The sequence below is a fragment of the Spinacia oleracea genome, chromosome 6, assembly GCF_020520425.1.
Source record: "Spinacia oleracea cultivar Varoflay chromosome 6, BTI_SOV_V1, whole genome shotgun sequence".
NCBI lineage: Eukaryota > Viridiplantae > Streptophyta > Magnoliopsida > Caryophyllales > Amaranthaceae > Spinacia > Spinacia oleracea.
In genome coordinates, this window is record NC_079492.1 from 96,466,657 (window position 1) to 96,482,735 (window position 16,079).

Sequence of the window (16,079 nt, forward strand, 5' to 3'; positions counted from 1 at the left end):
TCAACTAACCAAAATAAACTAAAAAAATTATAAAAAATCCAACATACCTAGCAATCCAAAGCCAAATTCGAGGTTTAAAAGGTAAGGCACCGCCATTTTTAGAAATAAGACACATATTTAGGGACGGAGGGAGTAAAAGGAAGACCTTTTCTTGATGTTTTTCGTGTTCATCAGTGTTTTATGGTTTGCCTAGTGTAAGATTAAAAGGGTGTTGTCCAATTTCTTAAAGAAAACGAGGGGTGTTATCCCACATCGATATAGAAACATGGGCCTATAGGAAGGGAACTATGAAGACATATAAAAGCAAATAATGATAAAGAGAGTATTTTGAAGCGGGTTTGGGCCGTTGTTAAATCGTGTTAAGGATTTACCATGCATGGAAAGATCTAGCTATTTAACCCCTCGAGTTCGAAACGATTTTGAACTTTGAACAATTATGGCTCCGTTCTATTCGACTTATTTTGTCTAAACTTATATTATCTGAACTTATCTGAATTTATTTTATCTGAAATAAACTTATTTGTATAATAGATGTCTGAATGTTTATTTTTCTGAACTTGCATTATTCGAACTTATCATAAATTAAATGAACTTATTTGAATGTATTTGAACTTATTTTGTCTGAAATAAGTCAAAATCAGTAAGCCTAAGCTCGAGCCGAGTTTGAAGCTCGGGACTTAGAGCTCGAGCCAAGCTCAACGAGCTTCGATCTCAAGCTCCTTACCTAAACGGCTAAACCATCTTCGAGCCGACCCCAGCATCCTGCTCGTTCTCGGCTCCGCTCGGCTAGGCTCGCTAAAACCCCTAGAGATCAGTTTCTCTCTTTCTTCCCACTTCCAATCCTTTTGCCACAATAGCATCTTACATTTGAGAAACATCTAAATGAGTGAAACTGAGAAAAAAAAAATGTGGGCTTTGAACTTAGAAAGAGGAGGCATATGTTGGTATATCTGTTTGAAGACTGAGTATGTATATGTGAATTAGTGAGGTTTGATGTGCATATTACCAACAGTTTTGCAGTATCCGCTGATGAGGTTGTGATGCTTTCTGTAAATGACAGGAGAGGGAAATGTCAGAGCCAGAGAGAATGAGGTTAATTCTTTTATCTGTAGGTTAGAATAGTCAATTTAAGAACCGAATGGAATTCGACTGTTAGTTCACGCATGTCATTAGGCTGTTAGTTCACATGGACTTAGAATTAAATGAAATCATAATGGTTACGCTGTGAACTAAAATGTTTTTTTGGTCAATAAATGAAATATCCAAAAACCCTCTAGTACCATACCTAATTTCCCCTTTTTTTTTTAATATTTTGTACTCTGTATTTCTTTGGCTATAGTTTTCTTTGGGTCTTGCTTTGTCCTATTAGTCTACTAGCCTCGAACTCATTCTCCCCACCACCCTGCCAAAAAGCTTTCTTCGTCTTTCGTCAGTCTCTGTCTTTTGTCACTGTGGTATGAGAACTGTTTGTGCTGAAACCTCCTTCTGCTTAGTTGTGCTTACTGGATTTTTTGCAGGCAGAGGGAGTAGTTGTTTGGATAGATAATCATTAATGTTTGGATAGATAATCGTTAATGTTCATGCACACAAAGATAAAGATGTAAAAGGAAGTGTATGGCATGGAGAACATTGTGAAGACGCCAAGTATTATCTTATGCTGGTTGATCTTGTACATTGCAGGAAAGAATTGGAATGTATTGCCTTGTCGCTGTGTTCTCTACTCCTACAGATTCATGCGAGCTTACAATATCATGCAGCATTGCGCTTGATGCCAGTTTTTATGATACACGCGACAGTATAGAAGGACATAAAGGCTTTGATCTTTTAGCTGATTCTTGTCCAGGTGAGTGGAGTGCGTGGGGTACTGAGGGGGTGGGGGTGGCATTTAATTGGTTGAACCACAGAGCAAGTGCATAAGGTGAGTGGAGTTATACAAGCCTGTCGCATCATGAATTTGTGACTTGAAACTTGGATTGATGAGGCCTTTTGTTGGTAAAGATACAGGATAGAAAATCCTATTTTTAGAACACCCACTTTCCCCAATTGCCATATATCAAGCAAAAAAAATGGTTTGCAGTATTATAACCAATGCTTAGAAATTTGAAGGCGGTATTTTATTTGTCTAAACCAGTCCAGTGGAAGAGATACCAGGAAATATCATACATGGCCTATGCATCAGTTGAAGAAAGGTTTCTCCCAAGGAAAGAATAGATCAGGGAATACATATAGCTTCTTGTTAGAAATGAATCGGATTTCTATCTGTGGAACAATGGATGGTGTTGTTTTTTGTTAGTTTGTCATACCTTTCCATGCTGTAATAATAACCAATACCTATAACTACGCTGTCTGCTTGTACCCGATGTGGAGGGTAAAATCTACGAATGTGAAGAGCAGTTTTCAGTTGGAACATTTATCTGAAACACAATTGATTTAATATTTACCCTGAACATGATGCAGGTTGCAGGGAAATGCAATATATAATTGTAGACTGTATTGATCTTGAACTTTGAAAAAAGGGGGGGAGAGGGGATAGGAGACGGGGAAATATGAAGGATGTGATTCCCCCAGTTGGTAACAGGGAAGACACGTCAAGGAGAGAGAAAAAAATAAATGGAAAGGGTGAATAGCTAGCAAAATTAATCTTTGGGGGATTAAGATTGCTTTGATTTTGACCTCACTGGTAAATCATGGCCGGTACAAGTCATAAACCTTAAATTTCCTTCACTAGCATAAGATTTCCTCTTGAGTAATTTCGTTCAGGTCATGAGCAATTCCCAGCCCTTTCCCCTTGTTCGGTGAATTCATTAACTTACACATAGTCTTTTGTTCAGCCTGTACTTGCCAATGAGCTGTAAAGGAAATGATTCCTTGCCGACACATGTTTTTAAGATAAAGGAGCGCTATTGGATGGTTTTTTTTGAGTAGGAAATATCTGATTGTCTTTCGGACTTTCAGTCATGTCCTGTTTCATTCTACTCTCTACTTTCCTTGTTCCTTCTAATTTTGCTGAATTAGAAATTAGAACCAAATGTTGAGATGACATTAAGTATTTCAATCCTATCGGGAACATCTTGCATTCCTTATTGAAGTGTTTACTTGAAAGTTGAAACATTTATGTGTTCTATTTTTTATTGCTTGACAGTGTGAAACAATATGCCAAATTCTGTTGCTTTAATATATGCAAGTGTTCAACTTCATTTGCTTTCAGCATGTCCTTGATATTTTTCCAGTGAGCCATTATGCAGCCCCGGCCCTAAGGGTAGGCGGGGAGTGCGGCTTGCTTTTGTATAAGATTCATCAACAAACTAGATTATGTTCAGATTCGGACAGGCAGGTTGGTGGTGTTATTTTTATTGATTCTGTATGAAAACTAGGTTAACCCCTTTGTCGCTTTGGTTATTGACATGGATGATGAAGAAAAGGGGAGACACCACATCTGCAAAAGACCAATGCAGCACTTTTGCTTTTTGTTAACAAGGAGCTGAAAACATTGCGTGTGCACATAACATTTCTATATGTTTACTCCTGATGATGCGAAAGAAGATGGGTTCCTGCTGTTCCAGTAGTTCAAGCGAAGTCAACATTGAACATAATGCGCATTGCGTAGGTGGTAAAGGTCAACAGTTGATGAGTTGAACTGCAGTCATTCTATTTATTAGGTCAAGTTGCCATTTCTTGAGCACAAATTCAGAATATTCATCTGTTTTTGAAATCAGATCTTGTGCTCCTTCAAAGATTCCATATGTTTCCCAATGCTAGTGCCTAAGCCTTATGAACTTTAACTAGCCATTATCCGTCAAAGGTACCTTATCACAAAGGACACCAATTCAATATGTGACTTTTTATATTCCCGGATGTTGAACACGGAGAGAAAATACTGAACTTCTCCAGAGTATTGCTTGGTTTCGGCATACATAACAGTAAACATATTTCAGCTCAAAACCGGTATTGAGTATTTAAAGACTTAAAGTATATATGATACGGAGTACAACCTAATCATTTCCACATGTTTATGTTTGCTAGTTTTCAATTACAAAAGCAAATAATCCAAACGATGTAGGTATGTATTTCCGTGCGCTGCTTGTACCTGTCATTTGCCTTTGGTCTTTCGGTACAAATAGCGAAAGAGTACCTGTACGACTTATTTCCATGTGAGAATCTGCCTGTAGTCATGTGTTATGTAATCTGTTCTACACTAGGACAACGTGTCTGTAGATTCTCTATCCTCAGTGGCAGTTCATTCTAGAAAAAAGTTGGGGGTCATGTCCTTCATGCTTTAGTAGTATATGTAATTTAAGTGAGCCCGAGTTAATGTGGGAGAAGGATTGTTGTACAGCTTGCTGATGTTCATTTAAGGATGACGAGCTCAGTGACTTTCTTTAACGCCTTCTGTATAACTCTTGTTCATTTTGTAGGAAACTTGAGCACAAGAATGTTGTGCAATTTATAGGTGCTTGCAAAAAATCTCCAAACCTTTTCCTCGTGACAGGTAATGCCTTGTGAAAATATTCATTTTTTTTTAAACGCTCAACTTTTGCTCCAGTGAATTTCTACTATTAGAGATGATGTTCATCATCTTGTTGAGTTAAGTACTAAATGTTTCGAAGAAATACCTTCTACTCAAATTGTGAAAGTCGACAGCTTTTAGCTTAATTTTGTCAGCTGGTATATAATATATTTTCTTCGTTTTTTTAAGTTCTACCATTCTCATATGGATGTCTTTATTCATCCTACCATTTCTACCATTGGTATAATTGAAGGTTATAAGTGGCAACACTATCCTTTACCCACCCTCTATATTATTGTCTCACTCCTATTTTTGGCTTCACAAGGGTGGATTTGTCATTTCACTACTATCTTGACCAACGAGAAGGGTAGAAGTAGAACTAAACAAAACATAGGAAGTATTTATGGACGTTTCTCAAGCTAGGGCTTGAATTCCACTTCAGAATTTAGATTGCCTCTCACTCTTGGTATTCTGTTTCTAGGGGTTGTGAATATGAGTTGCAGACCTTTCATTCGGCGAAAGGCCCTCAGGCAAATGAATCTGTAGTACAGACGTGCACACGACTAATGGTAGAGGCATCTGTGTATGCTTACTTGCGCAGTTGCGCTGTATATTTTAATCTTCCAAGTGTAGAATCAGTATTCCAAGTTGATAAGTGCTTTGACATTCATATGCTGCTTGATGTTCCATTAAATCTTTAGCTGGAGAATAATTGCATACTGCTTCTTGTTGATAAAACATGCTGTTTTCTGATTGATCTGTGTTTTTCTTTTTCAGAGTTCATGCCAAAAGGAAATTTGTATGATTTCATGCATAAAAGAAAAGGTGTGTTCAAATTACAGTCACTACTAAGGGCAGCTATTGATGTTTCCATGGGAATGGAGTACCTCCACCAAAATAACATTGTACACAGGGACCTTAAAACTGCCAATCTGCTTATGGGAGAAGATGGAGTAAGTGATCCCCCTTTGCATTCACATGATTTTAAAATTTAAAAGACTTTTCTTGGTGGGGGTTGGATGTGTGTGTGTGTGTTAAGGTAGCAGAACGTAAATTTTAGACTGTTTCTCTTTTTCTTAAGACTAGTTTCCTCTGGCATGGACACTCTAATACGTCAGATCGTTCATCATTATCATTATCATTACCCCATTGCCTCAGAGAGGCTCCCGCAACAAGCGGGGTAAGGGGAGTCGGACGTACGCAACCTTACCCCTGCATTGCATGGTAGAGAGGTTGTTTCCATTTGACCCAAAAGCCATAACGGGACGACCATCTTTTACTTCATGGAAAGGAAGCGAAGATGATTTAAGAGCCATTTTGATTTGGTGAATATGATATGAAGTACCTCCAGTGTCTGTATTATGATATAAAATGAGGAAGTTGTGCTTAGCATCATATACACTATTTGTGTGGTTCAATCACTACAGTGGTCACTGGCGCTGGAACATTCCATAATATTCCCTCCGTATGTAATGATTGTTGCACTTAGACCGTCCCAGAGTTTAGTGAAGGTAAGTTGATTTTATTAAAGAATGAAAGAAGTGGGGGAAATGTGAATTAAATGTGAATTAAATAATTGAAATAAAAGATAATGGAAGTGGGGTAAGTGTGGATTAAATGATAAAATATTAGTAGTGAGGTACTTTTTGTAAGAAGGATACAATAAAATAAAGGGAGAAATTTCCTAAAATAGAAAGTGCACCAATTATTTAATTGCGGTTGATTAAGGAAAGTGCACCAATCATTTCCATACGGAGGGAGTATTTAGCTAGAATTAATTTTGAACACTGTTTTTTTTTTAATATATATATCTCTCAATGTGATGGAGATTTTTTGATTGCAACAACCATCAAAATATTACTTATCATGTTTCTGAGTTTTTAAATACTCTGATTCTTTTCTTCCCATCAAAGAAGGCGATGACGGTGTTATCATTCTGTACAAGTAGTGTGAGAGTTGGTGGTGTATAACACGAGTTCTTGAGACAACAACACATATTATTTTCTGCTACTTTTCCAATGAGTTAATATGGTTACGTGTGCTGTTGCCTGTTGGTGAAACCAGTACCACATGCAGTCAGTAAACTCATAACACTTTATTTTCTTTTGACATCTGATTCATTGTAGGATTCTGTTCTCTGTTTATCTGTTGGAATTTCCATTAACCCGATCAGATAAAATGTGTTGAACTGGACATGTGTAGGAAAGGGTTCTAGTTGGGTTAGTTCAGACTTTCTTGCATGTCAGGTTGTAATACTTAGATCTAGTATGACTAGGAATATCTGGGTGGCCACTAATGTAGGTCACTTTTAGGAAGGAGGGATGGGTGTCGTAAGTGCTATCAAGCTCTGCTGGATGGAGAGGATAAAGTTGGATTAATTGTGTGAGACTTTGTCGATTTTTATTTTAGTAAAGGCATTTAGGGCTGACAATCTGATTGTGAAAAAGATACTTGTGAGAGGCTGGAGAGGGGGAGCTAAATATTCGCTGTTTTGTGTTGTCACAAGATTTTAGTTCTATGATCTGGAATGTTGTCAACGCTATTCTAAAATGGGTGAACCAGTCTGCTTCTTTAAATCTGTTTAACTCCCTCCGTTTTAGAATAACTGACGCACTTCCCTGTTTTGGGCGTTTCTGAATAATCAACACTAATTTGGAAAAGACCCACCGTTTAAAAATGTATTTATCTCACCTACCATGTCACATTAACTTTCTCTATCCTCACATGTCCCCTTTTTCAACAATATAAAATGATTCCACTAACTTTACGTTACATTAAACAACTCACTTTAGGTTCCCAATCAAATTTTCTTAAACTATGTGCCCAAAGGAGCGTGCCAATTATTCCGAAATGGAGAGAGTAGCTTGAGCTGGTGTTTTATGCACTTCTAGACTCGAAGATAAATTGAAGAAATTACTCTTAAGAGCTTCCTGATCTAATTCATCCATTTATACTGTTGCTTCCTGCAGGTTGTTAAGATTGCTGACTTTGGAGTTGCTAAAGTGCAGACAAAATCGGGAATCATGACAGCCGAAACAGGAACCTATAGGTGGATGGCTCCAGAGGTATTTATTATCCAACGAACTGTAGATATTTGGAGGTTTATTTGCATCCAAGTGCTAAACTTCTTATTCAAATTTGCTTCACTATTAATCATGTTAATGTATCTTTTTATCGTATTGCGCTCGTGAGTTGTGACTAAGGATCTGCATAACTAAAGTTGAGTATTATCAAATTGTTGAGAACTGTAACAGAATTTTGAAGATTAGTTCAACTGAAATTTTTGCCCTGTGGTTGTAATCTGTTGTTGCAGACTTGTAGATCAAATACATACAGGGAAGCAAAGGGAAGGATATCAGATTGTAATTTGTAAAAGAAATTTCAGAAAACGAAAAAAGAGTAAAAACAATTAGAAAAGATAGAGAATTTTTGTTGGTTGAAGTTTGATATAGGAAGATAATCAGCCCAAGTGAAGATGAGATTTTGAAATTTTATTCACTCTGATTGAAATATAATAGAGTTAAATGAATGGAAGTTCATGGATATCATTAGTTCGGAATAAACTGAGCTATTAAGATTATTTTATCTTTCTTGTTCTCCCATTTTCCCCTAACTCGGTCTATTAAGGAGTTAGACTGGAATTGGATAATAATTGCATAAAAGCTGTGTTTGAATTACGTTTGTTGCCACGTGACAACCATTTATGTTGTTAGTCCTGGGCATAGATGTCAAGTCACTGCGTAGTATGGTTGTTTTGCTGCTTCGGACATTTGCTGTTGTCTGTTGGTCTCTTAAACAAGTCAGGTGTATGTAAAGCGACAGTATTTCTCATTTTTCTCTTCTGGTTAGGCCAGATAGGTTGCTCCGCTCATTGTTCCATAGTTTTTTTTTCTCTTCTGGTCTTAATACCTCTTACAAGTCTTCTCAGGTTTTGCTTATTTGTGATCCACTAAAAGCGTCTTTTTTTAATTGAAAAGGAAACAAAGAGTGATTTTTTTTTAAGAAGAAACAATTTTTTTTGTTTTACCCTTCGCAGCATCTCTGTTTATACACCAAAATTCATCTTCATAGAGATAAACTTAGTAGTTCAAAAGCCATAATACTATTGTTTTTATCTCTGGCTACTAGGCTTCAGGTTTTTTGTGCGAATTACTTGTGAATGACTCTGGCTTATTTTGCTCCTATTGGTTGTATGATTATTTGTAGGTCATTGGACATAAACCGTATGATCATAAAGCGGATGTCTTTAGTTTTGGGATAGTGCTCTGGGAGCTTCTTACGGGCGAAGTAAGTTCTTCTCACTCCCCCCCACCCGTTCCAGTCCATTCCCAGTTAGAGCCATTGCCGTACAGTTCTCTTTATAGTATGAACTCATCCAGGTACCATATTTATTATTTAGCATTATCTTTTTGATGATTTATGATACCAGATTCCGTACTCCTCCTTGACCCCATTGCAAGCTGCAATTGGAGTAGTTCAAAAGGTAAATAATATTCTTCAATCCAACTGTCAACTAATGTTAGCCGTCAAATATGATAATCACTCTATTAAACATGATTAGGGACTTCGACCTCCTATTCCAAAGCACGCTCCTTCAAAACTAGCTGATCTGCTGGAGAAATGTTGGCACCAGGACCCCACTCTTAGGCCCAAATTTTCAGAAGTCACCGAGGTCCTGCAGCAAATAGCCAATGAGGTTTGCACTAGCCGTTTTTAAGAGGTTGGTTCTTCTTCTCTATTACAGATGGTTTCTATTACAGATGGTTTGCACTATCTTTGTATCTTTCTTTTCTCGCCTTGAGATGGTTTCTTTGATGTTAATACAGGTAGTAGATGAAGTCAATAGTTTCCAGAATAAATCTTCGGCTGAAGGATTCTTCTCATCAAGTGCGCCCGTCAGCAACGCTACAGGTCTCTCTCGCTAGATTGTATAATATTTTTCTCATTAGATTGTATAATATCTCGTGTGACTAACTGGAACTGATTAACAACTAGCGTTGCGAGAGAGAAGGCTGGGGTGGGGAGGATGCTGTTTGTAATGTTTCTTGATCAATTTATTGGATTATATACTGTATATTTCTCCAATGTGTGAATGTCCGCTTGGATTTATCACCAGTGTTTAGGTTTGAACTATATTTCGAGCGATTTCCTTCAATAATGCTGAAAGATGCATTAATTTTCAAAATATGTCACATTACCATTATTTTCACTCTATCATCCACGTTAGTAAGACAAAGAGAAAAGTATTTTTTTTTTCCGGTTTAAATTTGAACCGCCAACTCAGATGGCGGTTTGCTTTCAAGATAAACCGCCATTTGAATTGAGTTGGCGGTTTCCTTTGCCTTGGCTTTTACAACTTCCTATTTCCAGTTTGGAGCCACAAAAAGGCTGAGATTCTCCGGACAAACCTGCAAATCAAACAAGCTCCAACAACCTCCAACAACAATAAACAGCTTCAACAACCTCCACAATCCAAACCAACCAACCAAACCATAACTCTTAGACCACAGAAATTGCAAACAAAAAATTGGCACAAAAAAATTTCATCTTCAACTTTCTTGCTAAAACAGTAACGTGAAACAAAATCACAAGGTTTCAATAGTTACATTACGAGCAAAAAGAACAAAACATTACACATGAGTTTCTAATGCCACCAAAATCAAGTTCTACGTTGTTTCTTTTCGTGTTCGGACGATGAAAGTGAGGACTCATCCACCTTGGTAATTGTCTCCGAACGATGGTTATGAATGCAATATTTTTGTCGTCGGTAAGTGAGAAGGGGCAAAAAAGGAGATGAAATAACTTGTGATGCAAGAGGAGATGCAATACGGCCAGGAGGAGGGCTAGGTAGAGGTGGTGAGACTGGTAGTGGAGGAGGGTGTGGAGGGCGTAAAGGAGGATGGGGAGGGCGTGCACGTGGTGGTCGAAACTACGCCCTTGAGACACAATGATGAGTAGGATGACACATCAATGGAGGGATTTGTATACTATGTGAGGATGAGGTGTCGGGTGTAGATTGAGACGAGGCTAAATCATATTGTTTAAGGATATTATGATCTTTCCCCACTCTCGATAAGGTGTCACTGCAAGATGAACCCAAGTTTCTTAACGTAGTAAGAGTTAAGGAAAGGGTCAGATCGGGCGATATCTCTCTCGCAGAATTCACAGCTCGAGTGCATCTTGAGGGAAGATCAGCCAATGCATGAGGCTACAAAAAAGAGTGAAATAACAATAAGTATTCATAATTAGTTATGAGCATAAACATTATATATGAAAATGAAATAGGATTTATTACCAAAATAATATCAGAGGAAGACGGTTGATAATGAGTGGAGGGGAGTGATCGTGTAACAGGAGTAATGAGGAGTCCAACGATGCGACAATACCAATCCATATACCCCTTCATCCTCTCGCGATGACCGGAAAAAGGAGTGCCTTGAACAATCCGACTCTCACGACCACACCACTCATCCACATATTTGCGATATCTCTTCAAACTTCTTTATTTTATGCGTCGATTCACGTTATGAAGATAAACACTCGTGTCACACGCAATGGGGACTAACTGTTCCAATCCAAACTGGCGCATAACTCGATTTGGGTAGTGGTACTCAACAATGTCAAAGCAAATCAACGGTGCAACTGAGCGTCATATATCTCTATCACATTTACAATTCTCGGGTAATAAACCAAGTACCGGCTCTGTATATGGTTGCCAAGTCATCTACATTAAGTAAAAAGTGAGTATTAATTAAAAAAAATGCATTCCATAAAAGACAAAAAAGAACAAATATAAGAATCAATTTATGTCCCTTGGTTTCTGGTAAGCCATATATTTGAAACAATTCAAATTGAAATAATTCCATACAGTAATTGTTGATTTGCTGAATCTAGGTGAACATTTCTTAAATTTGCTGAATTTAGGTGAACATTATTTGATTTTTAGGTGTGAACATTTCTTAAATTTGTTGAAAATTCAAACACCGAACATGACCAACTATTCATTCCTATACTAATAAACCAACGAAACATTAGAGTAATTAGTAAAATGAGATATTTAATACATGTGTCTCGTTTTGATGGTCAAGTGCATCCCTATAGTAAGAGAGTCCACTAGCTGTATGGCCACATGAAAAGTGAACCCTAATCCAACTAACAAAACAAAACAAGTAAAGTGTTAATAAACCATCAAATGAAAACAAATTAATTAATTTATCGAAGTAGTTACCTTAATGCTAATGGGTCAACTTCACGTTCATGTTGAGTACCAAGAATGGATGGATCGTCCTCGTCCTCAATAGGACGCTTAGGGTCGAGAGGTGGAGGATCGCGAACTCTTGAAATCCTCGGACAACCAATGTGAATATACTTCCATGACCATAACTGTAGAAGTATAAGTGGACTACCAATGTCACGAGCTCCTCTACAAAAGGCTCGACACATCTGCCGATATAAATAAGCAAGTGTCGCACTCCCCCCGCTGTATGTCCCAGCTCTACCCAAGTCGCGAACCAATGGCAAGTAGATGAGCTGCACGACATCCCCACTCTTATCAACAAACAAAATGGACCTCATAAGTGCAAGAATATAGGCTCTTCTAAATCTCTCAACAACAATATCATCAGCGTCGGGAGGAGGGGCGTGATAGAAGTGTCGCCTCAAGAACAGGTTTTTGATCATCACCAGGCTAGACGTATCCCTAACAACTCCTTGACTAAAGTGTGTGTCTCATACATTTCTCACCCTCGTATGAGGAGACCAATAGGGAACATCAAGAAGTGGATGAAAGCTCCTCAAGTATGTTTTCCTATCTCGACAGTGGTGAAGAAAGGATCAACAAAATCGGCATAAGATAAGATGCGAGAACGACAAACCGCAAGCACATGGTGATGAGTGACATTTATGTCACTCTTAGGATAGTACTTTGCCTCTTTTTATTCTTCTTTTTGTTTGTTTTCTTCCTCTTTTGTGCTTATTTTAATCCCCTTTGGTCTTACATGCTTAGTTGACTCAGTTTTTCCTAATTACCGTCCTTTCGCCTTGTTTTTCTTATTTTTTGTCAAGCTTTTGCTTTTCACGGGTTTGTTAATGTGTAGGAAAACAAGTAAAACAGACGGAAAATTCAATGGAAGTCAACGGTACCCAAGGAAAGATCGAAGTGGAAAAAGGAGTTAAGGAATCAAGAACTCAAGATTTTCGGCCGAACTTTAGAAGTGTTCGGCCGAACCGAAGCAGAATTTCTGAAGCACACAAGCCCAGAAGTTCGGCCGAACAATTTTGAAGGTTCGGCCGAACTTCCTTATGTTCGGCCGAACTCCCCTAAAAAGTTCGGTCGAACCTCTCCAAGAGCAGTTCCTGTTTCTCCTCATGTTCGGCCGAACCTGCCTCTTAGTTCGGCCGGACTTTCTTTTTTTCGGCGGAACCTGCTGCCAGCGCTGAGCCATTTTTTCGGGACTATTTAAAGCATTTTAGGAACTTTTAGAATACCTAGTTTTTTTACAAAAGTAGTCTGAAATTTATTTTAGAGAGAGAAAGGAGGAGAACTTGATTCATTGCTCATTGTATTGCTTAGGATTCTCCCTAATCTTGGATTTGAAGCTTCATTGTAAAAAATTTCAACTCTTATTTCCATTTAGGCTCTGTTTGGTAGGGCGTAAAACCTTTTCCCGGAAAACACTTTTCCGAGTTTTACGCTGTTTGGTATGGGCCAGATGTCTGATGTAAAAGTTGGGCTGAAAATGATTTTACATATCACTGAAAACGTTTTCCCCCAAATAAGAAGGGAAAACAGTTTTCAGTTTCTTATTCGCTCGTTCCCAAAAGCAAGCCTTCTACTCTCTCGTTCCCAAATCAAAGCTCTCTCCTCTCAGATCTCCTCCTCCTCCTCTCAGCGTGGGGTACTTCAAATCGAAATAGGTATTTTCCTCTTCTCTATTCTCTCTCTATTATCTGATATAATTTGATTTAGGGTTTTTATTGTGTTCAACTTTATTGTTTTTGGGTGTTTTTGCTCAAAATTTGGTCTGATTGATCTCAGCACAATCTAGTACGGGAATCAAATTATACTTGGTGATTGTTTATTAATTAATGATGATGATGAAAAGTTTGGCTATATGCTGGTGTAATGTGTTAGCAAATTGCATCAAAAAATACAGTTAAAGTTGTGAATTATTGCAAATCCCCTGTGTTCAAAGCATTAACCATTGGCTTCCGCGAACTTATAAATACTGAGGAAATGAGGAGGGGAACGATTTGGATATAAGGCTTCTGTTTTAAAAATCAATCATATTATTTTGTGATAATTTGTATCCTTGGAGTGTTCTTCCCTCAAAGTGTTTGATGAAATGCCTCAATGGGTTTTTTTTTCCATATTTTGTATGTTTGTATCATACCCTTTAAGTGTTTGATGAATTGCCTCAACTAATACTTGTTTCTTTTTGTCTGTTGATTATCAGATTGTATGCTAGCATGGAGTCGGATCACGGAGTATCAACTCAAAGTTCAGTTCAGGTAATAAATATACATTCAAAGTCCATTACTGTATGGTAATGTTTAGTTGGTTACACTAGTCCCCGAAATGATTCTCTGATAATTGTTGTTTATTTATGTTATTGTAGATGACCCGTGAATTAAAAGGTATGATTGTTGGTGCTGTGGCAACCATTATTGGTTATGTTCTTGCTTTTCTTGAAGTTTATAAGTCTAGAAATAGAGGGCCTAGAATAATAAGGCAACCTTACGTGAATAGGGATAGTTTGAGGGAGGCTAATATCAATAGTATTCTATATTGTGGTGATACTCATTGTCTAGGACAGATTCGTATGAGACCCGCTGCTTATTTTAGCTTGTGCAATATTTTAGTTGAGAGGGGACTACTGTGGGAGTGTCGTCAAATGAGTGTGAAGGAGCAAGTACTTGTATTTTTACACTTGTTGGGACATAATGTAAGGTTTCGAGCAATTGGAGGGAAGTTTTTTAGGTCAACTTGGACCATACATCAGTATTTTCACATTGTGCTTAAAGCTATCCTTCGATTGTACACAGAATTTGTGAAACCACCAACAACTACACTTCAACCAGAAATCCAAAACAACCCTAGGTTCTTTCCATGGTTTGAGGATTTCATAGGAGCTATAGATGGAACACATGTACGTGCATCTGTTCCTATTGAGATGCAAGATAGATTTCGCGGTAGGAAGGGTGGGACGACACAAAATGTATTAGCTGCTGTTGATTTTGACCTTAAGTTTACTTATGTTCTTGCTGGTTGGGAGGGTTCTGCGCATGATTCGAAGGTCTTAGGTGATGCACTAAGAAGGGGGTTCAAGGTTCCACAAGGTATTTGTTGTCTCTTATTTTTTGTAGTTGTAGATTGATTGATAATTTGGTAATGATTTGCGATTTTATTTACATATATAGGAAAGTATTGAAGGAAATAATGCCCTTGGTCCAAGTATGCATTCTATGATAAGTCTAATAAATGCGGTTCAGTATTAATTAACAAGTTAATAATTCAGTGAGATCAAGTGAGCTGAATGCCTAGCTAGAGGCCGCTTCAGTTCAAGTGGAATTAATGATATTAATCCACAGCTTACTCTTGACTGAACCCGTAGGGTCACACAAATAGTACGTAAACGGATCAAGTATTTAATGGCATTAAATACTCCATCTATGAATATTCGGAATCGACGGATCTTGGTTTCAGTGGGAGCTGAGATCGTCACAGGCAAGAAATGAATACTCCGGAAACGATGATATTACCGGAAACGGAAATATGGATCGTATCGGAAATATAAATATTATCCAAGTCGTAGATGTTGCCGGAAACGGAAACATGGTACGTATCGAAAAATATTATCGGAAATGGAAATATTGCCAGAATCGGAAATATTGCCGGAAACGGAAATATTGTCAGAATCGGAAATATTATCGGAATCGGAAAATAATTCCGGAAACGGAAATATTAAATATTTGTTCGAAACGGAAATTAATTCCGGAATCGGAAATATTAAATATTGTTCGTATCGGAAATGAATTCCGGAATCGGAAATTTAATCGGAAGCGTATCGTACGAATAAGCATCGGACGAGGCCTGCCGGACGAGGGCCCAGCACGAAGCCAGGCCATCGCCCAGCAAGCCAAGCGCGCCACACGAACAGCCAAGGCCACGCCAGGCCCAGCGCAAGGCCAGGCCCAGCAGGCCGTGGCAGCGCGCACAGCGCGCGCAGGAGCTACGTGGGCTTGTAGCTCGCGTAGGCCTCGCTGCGTGGGCTGCTGCTCGCACGCACGCGCATGGGCGGCCCATCGTGGCTGCCGTGTGTGTGTGTGCGTAAGTGTTTGTGTTCATGCACGATTCCTAAAACATGCAGAGTTCGGTTAATGATTAAATTCCTAATTCTATTTGATAAATTAATTAATTAGAGTTCTTGTAGGATTCTAGGTTTAATTAATTTGTATCTGAATAGGATTCCAATTCCCTTTCCATACCCCTATAAATATGTGGCCTGGGTTCACAATTTATAACGAGTTTAAAAGTATTCAAAGTGAGTTTTTGAGGAAAAATTCAATCACA

The 16,079-nt window shown here is 38.2% G+C and overlaps 2 protein-coding genes across 5 annotated transcripts in view; both read left to right on the plus strand.

Moving 5' to 3' along the window:
• LOC110793090 (serine/threonine-protein kinase STY8) overlaps nt 1-9,622 on the plus strand; it is a 31,768-nt gene extending 22,146 nt beyond the window's left edge. For all 4 annotated transcript variants that reach the window (XM_021997927.2, XM_021997929.2, XM_056831310.1 and 1 more), the window contains 7 exons: nt 4,416-4,489; nt 5,285-5,460; nt 7,477-7,572; nt 8,714-8,794; nt 8,937-8,990; nt 9,069-9,227; nt 9,334-9,622. In XM_021997927.2, coding sequence (XP_021853619.1) covers nt 4,416-4,489; nt 5,285-5,460; nt 7,477-7,572; nt 8,714-8,794; nt 8,937-8,990; nt 9,069-9,224 — 637 coding nt within the window. In that variant the 3' untranslated portion in view covers nt 9,225-9,227; nt 9,334-9,622. The remainder of the gene's footprint in view (nt 1-4,415; nt 4,490-5,284; nt 5,461-7,476; nt 7,573-8,713; nt 8,795-8,936; nt 8,991-9,068; nt 9,228-9,333) is intronic.
• A 3,526-nt stretch (nt 9,623-13,148) lies between these two features.
• LOC130462594 (uncharacterized) lies at nt 13,149-14,929 on the plus strand. Its single transcript, XM_056831214.1, has 2 exons — nt 13,149-14,017; nt 14,125-14,929. The coding sequence occupies exons 1-2, from the start codon at nt 13,976-13,978 to the stop codon at nt 14,881-14,883; spliced, it is 801 nt and encodes a 266-aa protein (XP_056687192.1). The 5' UTR covers nt 13,149-13,975; the 3' UTR covers nt 14,884-14,929.
• Nucleotides 14,930-16,079: the final 1,150 nt, after the last annotated feature.